The 20,659-nt window shown below is 45.1% G+C and overlaps 1 protein-coding gene across 1 annotated transcript in view; it reads left to right on the forward strand.

Moving 5' to 3' along the window:
- The window catches only part of LOC137334275 (metabotropic glutamate receptor 7-like), a 453,062-nt gene that overhangs the window by 148,803 nt on the left and 283,600 nt on the right, over positions 1–20,659 (forward strand). The window contains exon 4 of the mRNA XM_067998936.1: positions 11,646–11,783. Coding sequence (XP_067855037.1) covers positions 11,646–11,783 — 138 coding nt within the window. The remainder of the gene's footprint in view (positions 1–11,645; positions 11,784–20,659) is intronic.

Raw genomic sequence — 20,659 nt, forward strand, 5'->3', positions numbered from 1 at the left:
AGAGAGTCTAACCACTTCCCCTTGACATTCAATGGCATTACCATCGCCGAATCCCCCACCATCAACATCCTGGGGGTCACCATTGACCAGAAACTTAACTGGACCAACCATATAAATACTGTGGCTACAAGAGCAGGTCAGAGGCTGGGTATTCTGCGGCAAGTGACTCACCTCCTAACTCCCCAAAGCCTTTCCACCATCTACAAGGCACAAGTCAGGAGTGTGATGGAATACTCTCCACTTGCCTGGATGAGTGCAGCTTCAACAACACTCAAGAAGCTCGACACCATCCAGGACAAAGCAGCCTACTTGATTGGCACCCCATCCACCACCCTAAACATTCACTCCCTTCACCACCGGCGCACTGTGGCTGCAGTGTGTACCATCCACAGGATGCACTGCAGCAACTCGCCAAGGCTTCTTCGACAGCACCTCCCAAACCCGCGACCTGTACCACCTAGAAGGACAAGGGCAGCAGGCACATGGGAACAACACCACCTGCACGTTCTCCTCCAAGTCACACACCATCCCGACTTGGAAATATATCGCCGATCCTTCATCGTCGCTGGCTCAAAATCCTGGAATTCCCTTCCTAACAGCACTGTGGGAGAACCTTCACCACACGGACTGCAGCAGTTCAAGGCGGCGGCTCACCACCACCTTCTCAAGGGCAATTAGGGATGGGCAATAAATGCTGGCCTTGCCAGCGATGCCCACATCCCATGAACGAGTTTTTAAAAAAAAGCACGAAAAGCAGATCATTTGTTCTTTGTTGGACTTGGCTGTTTGCAAATTGGCTGCTGTGTTTAACGATAGTGACTACTTTTCAGAAATAAACCATTGGTTGTAAAATACTTTGGGGCTTCCAGAGGACTTGATAAGGTGCTATATAAATGCAGATTGTTCTCTTCTTTCCTCTGTTGCTGTCAGTGTGCTGAAGTTTGCCATGCAATGGTACAGATTCCAGAGTCCCACAGCTTCACACCATAAGTTGAGTCTACTATATCGGCACACCAGAAAAGATTGTCCGCAATGATTAGAAAACACAGATGTTAAATTGTCATTTTTTGTAACTTTTTTTTAAAAAAAGCATCTCTATTTGGTAAAATCCTTTTTAAAACATCGCCTACTCCCTCTTTGTAAAATGGTTAGAACTGCATGGAAGTGGAAAAAGTTCTTCAACTCGAGTTGTTAGGCTTGTGTGCATGTTGTGTCTCTTTATTGATGTGTGAATAAATGGTGAATATAGATGTGATGTTCAGTGGGGGGCTGGCAAGTTGAGAACTGCGTACTATAACAGTATCACAATAAGGGCTAGACAGACTGGATCCAGTGGGGATGTTTCCCTTGGTTGGGGGGTCCAGAACGAGGGGTCACAGTCTCAGGATACGGGGTAGGACATTTAGGACTGAGATGAGGAGAAATTTCTTCACTCAAAGGATGGTGAACCTGTGGAATTCTCTACCACAGAAGGCTGTGGAGGCCAAGTCACTGAATATGTTTAAGAAGGAGCTGGACAGATTTCTAGACACAAAAGGCATCAAGGGGTATGGGGATAGAGCGGGAATATAGTATTGAGATAGAGGATCAACCATGATCATATTGAATGGTGGAGCAGGCTCGAAGGGCCGAATGGCCTACTCCTATTTTCTATGTTTCTATTTTCTATGTTCATAGTTTGTTGCTTCCACACAAATTGGCACTTTTCAATTGAATAAACATGATTGAAAAGAATGTCATAAATACTAATAATTACTAATGTATCTCCCGTGCTATTTACCACTGTAAGTCAGGAAATGACCTGTCTTTGTTGTCTTTGTGTTTGTGTTTCTCTCTTTGTGTCTCCTCTTCAGCTTCTCTTTCTGCCTTTTTTGTCTTTTCTTTCGGGTGGTCGGTGTGACATGTTGTGAAGGAAAGGAGCTGCTGAAAGCTGCAGGCCGCGTTTTACGATGGGGCATCGCAGGGAAAGTGTGGCCCTCAATTCCCAACATCATTCTTTCCCCAACCTGCTCTCTCCCATCGTGTCCCCTACCCCATCACTTTCTCACACCAACCTGCCTCTTCCTATCACCCTCTCTCTCCCATTGGTAGCACTATTCACTTCCATCTCTTTCTCATCAAACCACCCACGTAACTCTTACATGTTCTCCTCACTCTGCTGTCACCCCACTCTTAACCCTCCATCCAATCCAACCCCCCCCCCTCACCAACTTCCCTATCAACCACCTCCCCAAGGGCGGGTATGACGAGAGGTCAGAGGTCTTCTCACTCTCATCCTCAACCTGTTTCTCTTTTCCCCTTCCCCTGTAAGCAGATGAGAGTTTGATAATTGGACAAGTACAATGTTGTACTGTTATGTACAGCTGCCCAAGATGGAGTCCAATGAACACTGAATCAAAATATTGTGGAAGCTCCCAAATGTTTGGAACTGAAGCTGACCCTCACAGCACCAAATGGGTTATGCTTGTGTGAGCTAATCACCTAATTGAGGATGGACCTTGATGGTTCTACCAGAGTTCTTAATTGGGCCATGCCTGTGTAAACTAATTACCTAGTTTAGATTAGAATTAACATACTAAAATGTAGAATTAACACTGGAATGTAGAATCAATGTACTGAAGAGACACAGAGACTTGTGGTCACTGGATTCACTTGGCTGGAAAGCAATTAACTGCAGGAAGAAAGTGCCGTGTGATAAGATAATGGAGCTAAGGAGTTGTACTGATCTTGTTAACGATACTATATGTTTGCTCGTTATTTAGCAATTCAGCTTATTATCTGTGTTTGTTTCTCCTTATATGGAATGGTTTCGACTATTGGTATAATCATGTAATGGTAGATGTGCCTGTGTTCATGTACAGCTGGGACCACAGGGTTTAAAAAGACAGGTTTAGAGCAGCTCCAGTGAGTACGCCCCTGGGAGCATGCAAGTTAGAGTTGGTCCAGGTTAGCAAAACTACTGGTGCCTCCCAGGTCAATAATGTATGATCTGTTTATATCTATCAAATAAAATATTGAGAGACTTTTGGTCGTGGTGGTGGTGGTGTGTCTCTTTGTGGAGTCCTGAGCCTAAATTACAGACTATATATTTTTTTTAAAGTGTTTTCACCCTCAAATTTGTATAGTCTAATACCTCAGCCTATTCTCTTCCTTAAAGAAGCTTTCTTTTACTTTTAAAATTTAACTTACTTGCTTAAGTCACATTTCTGGATTTGGAAAAAAAGAGTTGGTTTAAATAGTGTTTTTAAAATGTATGGTGTGTTCCTGTCAGTTTAAAGAAAAATTGTGAGTCTGAGCAATTATATTAATGTGAAATATGTATTTTAAAAATTATTTATCCAAAATGCTTATTTTGCATATTAATGAGTCCTTTTCTGTCCTCTCAAAAAGCACATTCAATGCCATGAAAGACATTATTCCCCTTCCCTACTTATTGAGCCATGACATACAAATTTTTTAAAAATTCGTTCTGGGGCTATGGGCGTCGCTGGCAAGGCCAACATTTATTGCCCATCCCTAGTTGCTCTTGAAAAGGTGGTGGTGAGCCGCCTTCTTGAACCGCTGCAATCCATGGGACATGTGGACAACACGGAGTGTTTATACATTTTTTTTTTCTCTCTTTCACACTCATTCATTCTCTCACACACACTCGCTGTCACTCATGCTGTCGCTAACACTTTGGCCGAGAAATTGGTTAGCTCTGAAGCGTGGCGCTGTCCAGGTGCATCGCACGCTGCACGCACCTAAAGAGGCTGGCGGCAGGACCACGGCAAATGGTCCCCGGTCCTCATTTGTATATTACTGGTGAGCTGCGGGTGCCAGTCGCAACCACGGAGGCAGCTTGCCAGTCATGGGAGGGGGAAACAAAATCAGCCGAGGGCCTAAGTTGAGTCCGTGGGGTGAGGGGGAGGGGTGGGGGGGGCGCATCAGGTAAGCTTAAAAAAAACTTTCACCGTACCTTGCCTTAAAGGGACCGCTGGTTTGGTTGTTGTGCGCGTAAGGAAGCTGAATGTAGCATGCACGGCAACTGCTATGCTCAGTGGCGACTGCATTTCACAAAGGGGCCTGAAACAGTCATTAAGCCCCCGATTTCCATAGTCAATGGGTCTAATGCCTGTTTCAGGTGGGCGCCCTGGATAACTACATACCACGCGCCGTATTGGGCCCTGCAATGCTCGTTTTTCACCAAGAAGAGCGCTGCCCACTCGAATTTCGAGGCCTTTATCTCTCACACACATTCTCTCTCTCCCTCCCTCTCTCACAAACACACACACACATTCAGACTCTGCCTATCTCTCATACATACACACCGCAGCCGTTCACTTTCTCACATGCTCGCATGGGTACACACACTCTTTCTCTTCTTTTGTCAACACCCTCTCAATCGATTACAGCACGTGGAGTCACTGCTGCTTCTCATTAACTGTGACAACTGCCATCTTGTAGACTGGTGGCTGCACATACTAAACTATAAATAATCGCCTGAGTTACAGGCTAATCTATCATTGACTCATACTGCTCAGAAGGAGGCCATTCGGGCTGTCGTGCCTGTGCCGACTCTATGAAAGACCTATCCAATTAGTCCCGCTCCCCTGCTCTTTCCCCATAGGCTTGCAAATTTTTCCTTTCCAAGTGGAGATCCAATTCCCTTTCGGTTTGATTTGTAAAAGGGATTCCTCCGGGAGACTCCCTTTTTAAACATTCTAATCTCCCACACAGGTTCTACTACGTCCTGTTTTGCAAAAAATAACACGAAGATTCTGTTCCAGCCTATTAGTGTAATTTGTATGCGCCTCCTAACAAAGTCTCTTTCTTGCATACACCCGAAAGATGCTCTACTGTTCATTCAAAGATAATAAATCCAACTTGCTGTGGATGACTTTAGAAGAATGGGATGATGGTGAGGGAGAGGAATAAATCTGACAATGAGTGTGGTTTGATAAATGATCCTTCTCATGTAATGTTGATGTTGACAAAAACTCTGCATACATTTTAAAATTTATGGATAATGTTGCTTTAATGTTCTTTTTTGTTTCTATTGGTTTATCATATTGCCCACACGCCCCCCCCAGGGATTGCTGATGTTTGCTGACAATTGCTTTCTGTTTGTGAGTTAAGGCAACACTATTGCAAATGTCACTTGTACATGAAAAGCGGGCAACCTCCCTTGGTCTGATTCATGCTCTCAATGCTGTCATTAAACCATCTCAAACACGGCATGAATTGTAATAACGTTTGGGAAAACACATCTGTGGCTGAGGTAAGTCCCAGCTGAAAGGCTTGAGATTTTAAAGGGAGATTTCAAGCATAGAGATGATTGCTGTAGTACTGCAGGGTGAAGCCAAAGTAATATGCTCATTTAAAACCCAGTGGATTTGGATGGGTTCGGATTGTCGATGGAGCTGATTGAAAAAGAAGTGTTATTTTATCCCTTAGGACGCTGGCAGGTTCATGGAGATTCCTGTTTCCGCGAGCTGACTGGTTTTGGTCTTTCTCATTTCATGTATAGTAGTGATTTTGAAATCTTTCTGTGCAGCGATCCCCCGCCCTGAAACTATTTACACGCTCTTGGAGGTGGGCCCAGCAGTTATCGCTGTGCTCCCTAACTCCTGACAGATGGCATTAACCACCCAAAGGTAAACGGTGCTATCATTGCGGGAAAACATTCTTTAATAGCACACAGCAAGATAAATAACATGTTAGTAAGTCAATAGGTACACAAAGAAACAGAAATCTGATGCTTGCACAGATTCCCTGGGGTCTGATCGTGGAGTGGAACCAAGGACCCCAATTTGAAATCCCTATGATGCACCACGATGCTGAAATAAACATTAACATTACAGTAATAAGACTACTCAGACATCAGGAATACCGTTATTACTGTGGCATCAACCCTAAACTACCAAATTAAAGACCGGAACATAATTTTACACAACAGAACACTTCACCAGTGCCCACCCTGCTGCCCCTGTTTCCTACGATTCTCTTCCTCTCTTTTACTTTTTACATTTTATAATTAATTTTACAATTCTCCACCAGTTCCAAATCTGTTCTAACCCATTTGTCCTACTTCAGTGCTCAACTCCCTTTCCTCCTAGCTGCCTGTCTGCAGTGTTGGTTTTGGATGTGAGACATTCTCTTTTTTTCTTGCAAACCGGGTTTCCGTTGAGTGAGAATCAGCTCAAAAGGCAGGTTTTCCAGTCAATCAAATGGTCAGATTCTGAAGACTGATGTGATCATGTCACAGGTATGAGTGGATCAATTCTTGAGGTGAAAATCATGTTCGAAGAGGAACTGCTGCCGTCAGTTGTAGGAGCTGCTGGTGAAAATCCACTACTATAGGGTCAGCTTCTTTATAAGTGTTTTGTCCATGAGGTTTCAGAGGCTTGAGTTCCTAACCCTTAGTCAAACCTATTGGGGGTGAAATTCAACATGGGCGGGGATGCAAAACAGATGGTATCGCATCTGGTGCCTGTTATGCCTCCCATTCGATATTCAGTTCCATTTATTTTTTTATTCATTCATGGGATGTGGGCATCGCTGGCAAGGCCGGCATTTATCATAGAATCATAGAAGTTACAACATGGAAACAGGCCCTTCGGCCCAACATGTCCATGTCGCCCAGTTTATACCACGAAGCTAGTCCCAATTTCCTGCACTTGGCCCATATCCCTCTATACCCATCTTACCCATGTAACTGTCCAAATGCTTTTTAAAAGACAAAATTGTACCCGCCTCTACTACTGCCTCTGGCAGCTCGTTCCAGACACTCACCACCCTTTCAGTGAAAAAATTGCCCCTCTGGACCCTTTTGTATCTCTCCCCTCTCACCTTAAATCTATGCCCCCTCGTTATAGACTCCCCTACCTTTGGGAAAAGATTTTGACTATCGACCTTATCTATGCCCCTCATTATTTTATAGACTTCTATAAGATCACCCCTTAACCTCCTACTCTCCAGGGAAAAAAGACCCAGTCTGTCAAACCTCTCCCTATAAGTCAAACCATCAAGTCCCGGTAGCATCCTATTAAATCTTTTCTGCACTCTTTCTAGTTTAATAATATCCTTTCTATAATAGGGTGACCAGAACTGTACACAGTACTCCAAGTGTGGCCTCACCAATGCCCTGTACAACTTCAACAAGACATCCCAACTCCTGCATTCAATGTTCTGACCAATGAAACCAAGCATGCCGAATGCCCTCTTCACCACCCTATCCACCTGTGACTCCACTTTCAAGGAGCTATGAATCTGTACTCCTAGATCTCTTTGTTCTATAACTCTCCCCAACGCCCTACCATTAACGGAGTAGGTCCTGGCCCGATTCGATCTACCAAAATGCATCACCTCACATTTATCTAAATTAAACTCCATCTGCCATTCATCGGCCCACTGGCCCAATTTATCAAGATCCCGTTGCAATCCTAGATAACCTTCTTCACTGTCCACAATGCCACCAATCTTGGTGTCATCTGCAAACTTACTAACCATGCCTCCTAAATTCTCATCCAAATCATTAATATAAATAACAAATAACAGCGGACCCAGCACCGATCCCTGAGGCACACCGCTGGACACAGGCATCCAGTTTGAAAAACAACCCTCTACAACCACCCTCTGTCTTCTGTCGTCAAGCCAATTTTGTATCCAATTGGCTACCTCACCTTGGATCCCGTGAGATTTAACCTTATGTAACAACCTACCATGCGGTACTTTGTCAAATTTATTGCGTTCAATAGAATTGGATATCGAGCAGGGTGTATAAAATGGCAGCTGGTGCAATGCCAGCTGTTTTGAGCCCCCGCTCAAGACAAATTTAACCCCTATTGACTTAATAAAAAGATGGTGAGTAAGAATCCTTCTTTACAGCAGATGCTGTGAAGTTCAATTGGCTTTAGTGAAAGCAGACTCTACTTCACAGTCTGAAATAACTCTTTTGTATATTGATTCAATAAAGCCAAGGAGGACCCACCAGGCAGTTTTTACCTTTTAATGGGCTTTGAAGATTGCTTTATTGGAGAGATAGTTATTTGGAAAGGTATGAATCTCCAGCTCTGATATGGAATCATTTATACATCGGATTGCCTGAAGTAATCTTCAAGTATTTAAAGGGCCAGATTTGTCTTAGTCTCACTTCTGTACCTAAAACTTAATAAAAGGAGAAAGAAATATGAACAATGTTTAGATAGAAGTATAAGGCATAATCTAGCAGTGAACTAAGTAGCCGAAGCTTGTTTAAGTATAAGAAACATGGTGTGACACTTTAAGGATGTGCCAGGTGCTAACTAGAAGAACCGTAACGAAGAAGACAGCCAATAAACCGGGAAAGATAGACAACTCGCCAAAGAAGCACCTTGGAGTGTGGAGCCATGGCAGCACAGAGGGAGTACACACAGCTCAGGTCGTGTTTCCGTGATCCTGAACTGAACTATGTGTTAAATTGAATTCAGCTAATGCTGTGGTATTGTAATTCTGAAACCAAGTTTATGGGCTCCCGAAATAATGGAGGAGCTCAACAGGGCTCTCCGTTGTTAATTGAAGGAGCAAGTTCGCACGTGCGCAGTGAATCGCAAACATCCAGAACTTGCTCCTAGTGGATTACCGGCGATATGACAGCTTCAAATTAAAGGGACATCGCACGCTGCAATTAGAGAAATCATTGAAAAAAGCGCCAACTTGCTTATCTGCCCAGCTGGAAAGTAACTAATTACGTCACCAAACAGGTACGCTTAAAAATACAGGTCTATACTGAGTTTTAACAGCTCGGTAAGTCTTAATGACTGCCAAACAACTAAAAATTAACTTTTAAAAATATTGAGTCTCATATTACTCCTTATTTTAATAGTTTTTGGTAATTAAATTTAAAAAATTAAAACAAATGTTTACTTTTCATTTCTGTCTCTTTTATTTAATTCAATTATTTATTTGGCTTTATTAAAAAAAAAATTATTTGCAATTACATACAGAATATTAATGTTAAATGAATGAAGTCTGCTTGCTTGCTTGAGCAATGCAGCCTGAATCAGTGGGCGTGACCTCTCTTCCTGACAGATTTTGTGGGCGTGTCTTCTCCTCTCTTGCACTTTTCCAGCCGCACGGCAACTCACGCTGCTCAGAGGCTGGGTTGATAATGCACATTTTTTTTTTTAAAGTTCAAATCCAAGCAATTCGATGCCACAGAGCCTGCAGTAAGTGATTTTGTCAATTTAATTTGCAGTAACGGTGGTGATCGTTGCCTGACCGCTCTGCGTGATTTCTGGCCCGTTGTGTTGTTTGTGATGATTACGTTGACAATTGTGTTATCCTTGCCTTTGTAGGTATCATGTTAGATGATCTAATAATTGGTATTTTGAAGAACGGTATATTGGATTCCTGCTGATAGTGGAACAGAGGTTGGATCTTGCATTTAATATACAGGACAATTCAAAACCGAATTAGGCATCACAGTATAATCCTAGAAACGTCAATCTGAATCCATTTTCCTACACAGTCAATAAAGTCATTCTCAGTCCCTGTAGCTCAGTAGCATTCCAATAATAAACTCGTCCAAAATGCTCGAAGGACTGAAAGGAAGTCATTTACCTCATCAATGGTTGGAGCAAACTTCTGTTATTTTCTGGTTGCGTAGGACTGATCATCTGGGTGGGGGGAGGGGGAATCATCCTGTACATCACTGAAAAAATGACATAAAGTGGCCGCACACATTCCAATCGGACATGTCTTGTCAGATTTTCCCAGCAGTATCTTCACCGAGAGTAAGTAAATCACAGAAATTTAAATATTTAAAGCAAGAATCGTCTTTCTGGAAAAAATGTTTTGCAAGGCTTTTTTAGTTCTTTTACCAACACATTTATGTGATGAAATAAATAGTGTCAAAACAACAACAGCAACCACTTGCATTTATATAGCGCCTTTAATGTAGTAAAACATCACTAGGTCCTTCATAGGAATGTTATCAAATAAAATTTGACACCGAGCCACATAGAGATATTAGAACAAGTGACCAAGAGCTTGGTCAGAGGTAGGTTTTGAGGAGTGTCTTAAAGGAAGAGAGAGAGGCAGAGAGGTTTAGGGAGAGAATTCCAGAACTTAGGGCCTGGGCAGCTGATGGCATAGCTACCAATGGTGGAGCGATTAAAATTGGGGATGCGCAAGAGGCCAGAATTGGAGGAGCTCAGATCTTGAAGTGTTGTAGGGTTGGAGGAGGTTACAGAGATAAGGAGGGGCGAGACCATAGAGAGATTTGAAACAAGGACCACAATTTTAAAATCGAGGCGTTCCCGGATCGCGAGCCAATGTAGGTCAGCGAGTGCAGGGGTGATGGGTGAACGGGTCTTGGTGCGAGTTAGGATACGGGCAGCAGAGTTTTGGATGAGCTCAAGTTTATGGAGGGTGGAAGAAGGGAGGCCGGCCAGGCCAGAGAATTGGAATAGTTAAGTCTCTAGAGGTAACAAAGGCATGGATGAGGATTTCAGCAGCAGATGAGCTTAGACAGGCAGAGACAGGCGATGTTACGGAGGTGGAAATATGCGGTCTTGGTAATGGAGCGGAGATATGGTCGGAAGCTCATCTCAGGATCAAATAGGATGGCAGGTTGTGAGCAGTTTGGTTCACCTTCAGACAGTGGCCAGGGAGAGGAATGGAGTCAGTGGCTAGGGAACGGAGTTTGTGGCAGGGACTGAAGACAATGGACATCATTGTGTCATTTACTTGGATGTAACGTCATGATGCTTAAAATGACATGGAGTGCTGTCCTCTCTTCAAACAAAAACAACATATCAAATACTTCTTCACAAAGTTACTGTCCATTTAAGTGATCAATTCAAATATAGTTTAAATGTCTAAACAACGAGTGTGCCCTGGAACTCACGAGTTACAAGGCTGTCAGTCACATTATACCTGACTCCCAGAAAAGGAAATATTTAAAAGACATGTACATTCCTTCATTTACACCTGGCACAAATCATATGGTGTCCCGCTTCCTCCAAACAGTTGTGGAGCCAATGAATAGCAGGGGTAGAGCTGGCTGCACACCTGAGTCATGATAATGCGCGCCCAACCCACTCTGTGCCTGTTTTTGGTTGTGATCGAATTTCTAGGCTGTGATCGCTGGAGATTTCTCTCCTAGAGACTATCAAAACACAGCATTGTTACATAAGGTGATGCCTTTCTGATCAATAAACAATGGGATTCAGATGTACATAGCGCACCCTCATAGGTGGCTCAATCATCAGTCATCGATAGAGTTCAAATGGGATTTGCAAAAGTGTGAAGCAAGTGTTCTACATTATCTGCCACTGGGCTGCCTGGTGTGATTGTTATAACATGTTGTGTCTCCGTACCTGGAAGCAAATCTAGATATGATATTGATCTTTATCCCAAGCAAACAAAACAAATTAACTTGCTGGTTATGTGTGTTCATTTCTATCCCTGATTTGGACCAACTTTCTCTCTCCTTTCTTTCCCGTCTTTCTTTCCTTCTTTTCCTTCCCCTTTCCTTCCCTTTCCTGCCCGACCTTCTTTCTCCACATCCCTTTGTTCTATTATTTCCCCCCAGTGGACTGCTCGTGCATTGTTTACACAGTTGAATATATTTTTGGGCTCTCTATAAACAGCCTGTGTTCTCTTTTTTTTCTCCCCACCAGGTTTTGATACTTACTTCACCAGTCGGACCTTGGAGAACAACCGAAGAAATGTCTGGTTCGCAGAGTTCTGGGAGGAGAACTTTGACTGTCAAGTGACTCGAACGGGATCGAAAAAAGACACAGCTAAAAAATGCACAGGTTATCAATCTTTCTGCCCATTGTCAGTGTCTACTTTCAGAAGTGGGTCTCACGAATGCAGTAGTTCAGAATCAATTTTTGAAATGAAATCTGATCAAATTATGCAGACAAAGGAAAGTATGGCGTAGTGTAGCAGATAGACAGACTTTATTCTTTCATCTTTTATGAGATGACAGGTTCCATTTTGTATTTCACCTATCAATAATGTAAGCATGCTGCAGATTCGAGTTTAACATTCCAACAAAGGGGAAAAGCGCTTTTCATTCTGACTTTTAATACAATAGATACATCATTATAACTGATGTGTAATAAATTGGTTGCATAATTGAATGCATTACTCTGGCACTGACATGAGAGTAGTCACTTGAAAAGGTCTGACTCAGAAGATTAGACATTAGGAGTTCTTCCTGGATTTGATTAAAAAATAATATGAAAATGCACAATGTGAATAGTGACGGGACTGTCTGATCTGCACTACAGAAGCTGCACAGTTCAAGGTGACAGGATTCTTTTTTGGCCAGTTATCTCCCCTTCTCTTTCCGAGGGTGTTGGATCATTGCGGGATTTGGTTCCACTGGCACCTCTCGGTACTTTGACCGAGTGGCCATTCTTCTCTCACTACAGCTGGGAGTAGACAGAGAGTGTCAGCAGGTCATTTGACTAAGGAGGGCATCACAAGTGAGCCAGATCCTGTCCACACCTCGTGTTCTTTCTAGCAGGTGTCACTGGATAGTATTCAGGTGCAGGAACCCTTTCTATTTTCTCCTCCTCCCTACCCAATCTAAGTGGAACGCCCCGAACACTGTCTCGCTGAGGTCAGCTAATGACGTAGACGAGGAATAAAACCTGGGACATTCTCGTCTGTGTGGCTTGGTGTGAAACCACATGGAGTATATACCGACTGAGCCGGTGGGAGTATAGCTTTCTGCTTTAGCCATTCTTTGGAATTCCTTCCGCTGTGAATCTGGCTGTGACACTATCATTAGTGGCAAACTGTCGTGCCGGAGAAAAACGATTTGTTAGATTGTGTGACACAGTATCGAGCTGTAATTTGCATGAATGTCCATTTACAAGTGCTCATGCTGTCTGTCCTGGATAGTTATGGAGGAAACACACAACCGACATTGAGCAAGATGGAAGGTACATGAGGGTACTTTCTGCCCAAAGTGCTCCTCTACTATCTTTGCAAAAATAGATATAAATAAATATCTTTATATTAAAGGAGCACCTGTGCGTGTAGCAGTATCAACTTGGTAAGATTGTATTTGCTCAGGTTAGATGGCTCCAGTTTGGCTGCCAAGCCAATTCGAAGTTCTGGCCCCCATTGAAATGACTGAAGCCTCCCAAGTAAAGAGGTGGCCCCTCCTTATCACTGACAATGCCGAAGCAGCTCTAATGGGAAGGGAATCCAAAATGGCAGCTCAAAATTGGTCAACATTATTTCAAAACTTACAAGAGATATTTTTATTCCAAGCAAAGATGAGTGGGGAGGGGAAGAATACTTTGAACAGAAAATATACCCCTTCCCATTGAAGATAAACTTGCAGGGCTTTGTGGAAAGAGTGGGGAAGAGGTACTAATTGGATAGCACTTTCAAAGACCTGGGACAGGCACAATGGGCCGAATGGCCTCCTCCTGTGTTGTAAGATTCTAAAATTCCATCCAGAGGTTTCAGAAATCATAAATCGCCTTAATTAAATTTCACCAATATTACTCATGATCCCACTGTGAGTCAGGTTTTGTGTTCATGAAGGTAAAAGAATGGAATATCTTTTCACACTCTTGCCTCTGAGAGCGTTGTGGTTTCACCTAATCTAGGCTGTCACCTGAGTGCAATACTGAGGGAGTGCCGAGTTGTTAGATGTGCGTTCTCTCAGGTGAGATGTTAAACAGAAGCCATGTCTGCTTGTTCTAATAGTTCAGGTGGAAAGAAGACACCCCATGGCAATATTTGAGGAAGAGGAGGGAGTTCTTCCAATGTTTTGGCCAACATGCCTCCCTCAACCAACAGCATTAAAAAATAGTAAAACAGGTCAATTATCTCATTTGCAATTATGGGGGCCTTGCTGTGCATAAATTGGCTGCCAAATTTTCCTACCTAAAAACAATGACAAAACTTCAAAATTAATTCACCGGCTGTGACTTTGGACTGTCCCAAGGCCATGTTAAGATGTAATATAAATGCAAGTTCGTTCTTTCGGATAGTCAATTTGGTTAACATGCTTGTGTAATGTTTCTGTGTGGGCTATCTTAAGGACGTTGTTATCCTGTTTATGGTAATAACTTTGTTCAAAAAGGCATATGCAGGAATTTTAGATGAATGTATTAACTGGAAGATTTAAAAAAAAACACCTGGAGTCATTTCCTTCTCATTATGTCTTAACCTCAACCTTAACCTCAGCAGAGCATCCCATTCCACTTGAATCAATTTATTTTCGTTTCCCACATCAATCGTCCTTCTAGCCTCTATGAGTAAGTTAGACAATTTGTGGTGAATCGTGTGCAGTTTGTTAATGCATTGAATCACTTCCAAGGATCCATTATTCTCTATATAATTGATAGATTGTCGGCAATAGAATTGCAATATAAGCATGCAGCCATTAAAAACACCGATTAAGAACACTGCTGCTTTAAGTGGGTCAATATTCAAATGAACATGTTCCTCTTGTGGGATGTGGGAATTCAGGGATCCTTCCTGTGTCCCTGGTTCCTTCACCTGCGGGAAGTGTGTCCAGCTGCAGCTACTGTTTGACCGCTTGACGGCTCTGGAGCTGCGGATGGACTCACTTTGGAGCATCCGCGATGCTGAGGAAGTCGTGGATCGCACGTTAAGTGAGTTGGTCACACCACAGATAAAAATTACTGAGGGAGATAGTGAATGGGTGAACAACAGACAGAGGAAGAGTAGGAAGGCAGTGCAGGGGTCCCCTGCGGTTATCTCCCTCCAAAACAGGTATACCGTTTTGGATACTGTTGGGGGAGATGGCTCACCAGGGGAAGGTGACAGCGGCCAGGTTCATGGCACCGTGGCTGGCTCTGCTGCGCAGGAGGGCAGGAAAAAGAGTGGCAGAGCTATAGTGATAGGGGACTCGATTGTAAGGGGAATAGACAGGCGTTTCTGCGGACGCAACAGAGACTCCAGGATGGTATGTTGCCTCCCTGGTGCAAGGGTCAGGGATGTCTCGGAGCGGCTGCAGGACATTCTGGAGGGGGAGGGTGAACAGCCAGTTGTCGTGGTGCATATAGGTACCAACGATATAGGTAAAAAAACGGGATGAGGTCCTACAAGCTGAATTTAGGGAGTTAGGAGTTAAACTAAAGAGTAGGACCTCAAAGGTAGTAATCTCAGGATTGCTACCAGTGCCACGGGCTAGTCAGAGTAGGAATGACAGGATAGCTAGGATGAATACGTGGCTTGAGAGATGGTGCAAGAGGGAGGGATTCAAATTCCTGGGACATTGGAACCGGTTCTTGGGGAGGTGGGACCAGTACAAATTGGATGGTCTGCATCTGGGCAGGACTGGAACCAATGTCCGAGGGGGAGTGTTTGCTAGTGCTGTTGGGGAGGGTTTAAACTAATGTGGCAGGGGGATGGGAACCGATGCAGGAAGTCAGTGGGAAGTAAAGTGGTGACAGAAACAAAAGGCAGTAAGGGAGAGTGTACAAAACATGACCGGACAGATGGTCTGAGAAAGCAGGGCAAAGACCAAGGGAAGTCTAGATTAAACTGCATTTATTTCAATGCAAGAAGTCTGATGGGCAAGGCAGATGAACTCAGGGCATGGATGGGTACATGGGACTGGGATGTTATAGCTATTACTGAAACATGGCTAAGGGAGGGGCAGGACTGGCAGCTCAATGTTCCAGGGTACAGATGCTATAGGAAAGATAGAGCAGGAGGTAAGAGAGGAGGGGGAGTTGCGTTCTTGATTAGGGAGAACATCACAGCAGTAGTGAGAGGGGATATATCCGAGGGTTCGCCCACTGAGTCTATATGGGTAGAACTGAAAAATAAGAAGGGAGAGATCACTTTGATCTCCCAAATAGTCCCCCAAATAGTCAACGGGAAATTGAGGAGCAAATCTGTAAGGATATTACAGACAGCTGCAAGAAAAATAGGGTGGTAATAGTAGGGGACTTTAACTTTCCCAACATTGACTGGGACAGCCATAGCATTAGGGGCTTGGATGGAGAGAAATTTGTTGAGTGTATTCAGGAGGAATTTCTCATTCAGTATGTGGATGGCCTGACTAGAGAGGGGGCAAAACTTGACCTCCTCTTGGGAAATAAGGAAGGGCACGTGACAGAAGTGTTAGTGAGGGATCACTTTGGGACCAGTGATCATAATTCCATTAGTTTAAGATAGCTATGGAGAATGATAGGTCTGGGCAAAAGTTAAAATTCTAAATTGGGGCAAGGCCAATTTTGATGGTATTAGACAGGAACTTTCAGAGAGTCTGTTGGCAGGCAAAGGGACGTCTGGTAAGTGGGAGGCTTTCAAAAGTGTGTTAACCAGGGTTCAGGGTAAGCACATTCCTTATAAAGTGAAGGGCAAGGCTGGTAGAAGTAGGGAACCTTGGATGACTCGGGAGATTGAGGCCCTAGTCAAAAAGAAGAAGGAGGCATATGACATGCATAGACAGCTGGGATCAAGTGGATCCCTTGAAGAGTATAGAGATTGCCGGAGTAGAGTTAAGAGAGAAATCAGGAGGGCAAAAAGGGGACATGAGATTGCTTTGGCAGATAAGGCAAAGGAGAATCCAAAGAGCTTCTACAAATACATAAAGGGCAAAAGAGTAACTAGGGAGAGAGTAGGGCCTCTTAAGGATCAACAAGGTCATCTATGTGCGGAACCACAAGAGATGGGTGAGATCCTAAATGAATATTTCACATCGGTATTTACGGTTGAGAAAGGCATGGATGTTGGGGAACTTGGGGAAATAAATAGTGATGTCTTGAGGAGTGTACATATTACAGAGAGGGAGGTGCTGGAAGTCTTAACGCGCATCAAGGTAGCTAAATCTCCGGGACCTGATGAAATGTATCCCAGGACGTTATGGGATGTTAGGGAGGAAATTGCGGGTCCCCTAGCAGAGATATTTGAATCATCGACAGCTACAGGTGAGGTGCCTGAAGATTGGAGGGTAGCAAATGTTGTGCCTTTGTTTAAGAAGGGCGGCAAGGAAAAGCCTGGGAACTACAGACCGGTGAGCCTGACATCTGTAGTGGGTAAGTTGTTAGAGGGTATTCTGAGAGACAGGATGGACAGGCATTTGGAGAGGCAGGGACTGATTAGGAACAGTCAGCATGGTTTTGTGAGAGGAAAATCATGTCTCACGAATTTGATTGAGTTTTTTGAAGGGGTAACCAAGAAGATAGATGAGGGCTGTGCAGTAGACGTGGTCTGCATGGACTTTAGCAAAGCCTTTGACAAGGTACCGCATGGTAGGTTGTTACATAAGGTTAAATCTCACAGGATCCAAGGTGAGGTAGCCAATTGGATACAAAATTGTATTGACGACAGAAGACAGAGGGTGGTTGCAGAGGGTTGTTTTACAAACTGGAGGCCTGTCACCAGCGGTGTGCCTCAGGGATCGGTGCTGGGTCCGCTGTTATTTGTTATTTATATTAATGATTTGGATGAGAATTTAGGAGGCATGGTTAGTAAGTTTGCAGATGACACCAAGATTGGTGGCATTGTGGACAGTGAAGAAGGTTATCTAGGATTGCAACGGGATCTTGATAAATTGGGCCAGTGGGCCGATAAATGGCAGATGGAGTTTAATTTCGATAAATGTGAGGTGATGCATTTTGGTAGATCGAATTGGGCCAGGACCTACTCCGTTAATGGTAGGGCGTTGGGGAGAGTTATGGAACAAAGAGATCTAGTAGTACAGGTTCATAGCTCCTTGAAAGTGGAGTCACAGGTGGATAGGGTGGTGAAGAAGGCATTCAGCATGCTTGGTTTCATTGGTCAGAACGTTGAATACAGGAGTTGGGATGTCTTGTTGAAGTTGTACAAGACATTGGTAAGGCAACACTTGGAATACTGTGTACAGTTCTGGTCACCCTATTATAGAAAGGATATTATTAAACTAGAAAGAGTGCAGAAAAGATTTACTAGGATGCTACCGGGACTTGATGGTTTGACTTATGGGGCTCGATTTTACCGTCGGGTTTCCTGTGGGTTTCCAGCGGGGGGGCCCCGAAAATCCCGATATCCAGTCATGTGACCGGATCGCGCCATGATCCCGTCCACTTCCGGGTTCCCCGATGATGTGCAGGGGTGCGTGCGTGGCCCCCGCTGGTGGGAATCCCGCAGGCAATTAAAGCCAGCGGGATGCCACTTGAGGTTATTTATTTTGCTTGTTCAGGTCATTAACTGACCTGATTAAGGGACTGTGTGTGATTTTGGGGAAACATGGGACTGTTTCACACACTGGGGGAAACAGTCCTAGTTGAACTGGACGTGTTGCAGCCGTCAGCCTGTGGCAGCTGCAAAGGTCCATTTGACAGGTGGTGGGGGGGGAGACCCTCACCCATTGCAGGAGGCCGCTCTGCCACTTGGGACAAAGTGTGGCCTCCACCACCCCCCTCCGGACGGTCACAGTCACCAACCTGCAAACACGCCCCGGGGTCCGGAGAGATGTGCCTACCTTGCGGACCCCTTCAGATGTACATATTGCGGATGGGGGCCGCCGTAGCTGCAGTCATGACCCCCTCGGAGGGCGAACAGCATCACCAGCCTCGCCATCCACGCCGTCCACCTCTGACACGTGGATCTCCACAACAGAGTGCTGTGACATATCCACCTGTACAGCAGGAGGGAGGGCAACTGCAGAGAGAGACGCGTCGCAGAGGGCACTACCCTCGCCACAGGGTCCACAGACCGAGGCGCAGCTCCCCGGACCTCTCCGAGCAGCAGTGCACACGGAGGCGCAGATTCACTCGACATGTAGTCGTGGACATCTGCAGCCTCTTTCATGCCGAGCTGCTCCTGGCTGGCCCCAGCACCATCTGCTTACCTGTTGCTGCCAAAGTCACCACTGCCCTCCACAACTTCTCCTCCGCATCCTTCCAGGGTGCAGCCGGGTACACCGCCAATGTCTCTCAGTTGTCTGCGCGGAAGAGCCCTGCAAATACACCTGCACCTACTCTGCAGTAACACAATGGGTGGCATCAGTGGTGGGTCCTCATAGTGATACCCAGGAGCGGGCATTATTGCACACAACAGACAGGATTCGGGGAGACATGGCAGTGGTGGTGCCAATGTAATGTGTGATGTTTGTTGCTCCGAAATTCAATATAGGTAACACCCATGGCAAACCCTCAGACACCCTTGTGCATCCCCTTCATGCTCACGACACGTTTGCCGTACGCATATGCGATGCATGCCCTGTGGCTGCAGCACAGGTGGTGGCAGGTTGAGTGAGGCTGGCCGTGAGGGAGATGCACGAGAGGGTGAGTATGGGATCGAGCCATGAGATTGTATGAGGATTGGGTTGCGTGTTAGTGGCGGGGTGAGTACTGGCGAGGTGAGTAGGTGCAGGTAAGATGAGGATGGAGTTTGAGTGGGTGTGAGGGGTGATGTGACAGAGTAGTGTTGGCGGTGCCGAAGGAGATGTGGGGTGGGGGCAGTGTTGTGGCAGACGGAGTGTAGGGGAAAGACTACGTGTTCTCACTGTGGCTGACCTACTGAGATCATTGGAGCGCTTCCTGCACTGTATGCAGGTGGGCGATATGTTGGTGGTGCAGGTGACCCCCTCTGCCACCTCGAGCCAGTCCTTCTTGGTGGCAGAGGCAGGCCGCTTCCTCCTGCCCGCCGGGGGGAAGATCTCTGTCCTCCCCCTCCTCCTCACCCCATCTGATGATACCTGGGGTGAGGCATCATTAAACTGGGAGCAGCCTTCCCCCTGGGCTGCTCCATGCTGTAATTTGTTCCATTGGTTGCAGCATCTGTCAGTGGAGGACTGCCCCTTTCAATAGAGCGCCTCCAGCTGACAGATCGTACTGCGCATGCACAGCCCGCCCGACGCGCAGACCAGCAGCGTGGACCCCGGAGGAGCAGGTAAGTGATTCCAATTAGTGGATTGCCTGCTACGATCGTGCGGGCAACCCACTAATTTCACCGGGCGCAGAGGCCACGCACCCGAAACCCAACCCGCTGGAAACCCGCAGGCCTGCTAAAATCAGGCCCATAGAGATAGGTTGGATAGACTGGGACTTTTTTCCCTTGAGAGTAGGAGGTTAAGGGGTGATCTTATGGAAGTCTATAAAATAATGAGGGGCATAGATAAGGTAGATAGTCAAAATCTTTTCCCAAAGGTAGGGGAGTCTATAACGACATTAAGGTGAGAGGGGAGAGATACAAAAGGGTCCAGAGGGGCAACTTTTTCACTCAAAGGGTGGTGAGTGTCTGGAACGAGCTGCCAGAGGCAGTAGTAGAGGCGGGTACAATTTTGTCTTTTAAAAAGCATTTGGACAGTTACATGGGTAAGATGGGTATAGAGGGATATGGGCCAAGTGCAGGAAATTGGGACTAGCTTAGTGGTATAAACTGGGCGACATGGACATGTTGGGCCGAAGGGCCTGTTTCCATGTTGTAACTTCTATGATTCTATGATTCTCGGAGTGAGTTGCAGAGGGTCAGACTATGATTTCCAACATTCATCTCTTTCCTACAACCAGTCTTGGACCTCAATTGGCATCGTCAAGGCGGCTTCTGCTTGTTTTGGGTGCCCAAGCCGCCCATTTGCGGGCACGCTTGATAATCACATCAATCAGCGAATGGCCGAAGGAATTTTTTTTCCAAATGATCAATTATCATTTTCCAGCATAAACAGACGAGATGGCAGTTGGAAATCACCCCCTAGATC

Source organism: Heptranchias perlo, chromosome 17 (genome assembly GCF_035084215.1).
Source record: "Heptranchias perlo isolate sHepPer1 chromosome 17, sHepPer1.hap1, whole genome shotgun sequence".
In the NCBI taxonomy this organism is placed as follows: Eukaryota; Metazoa; Chordata; class Chondrichthyes; order Hexanchiformes; family Hexanchidae; genus Heptranchias; species Heptranchias perlo.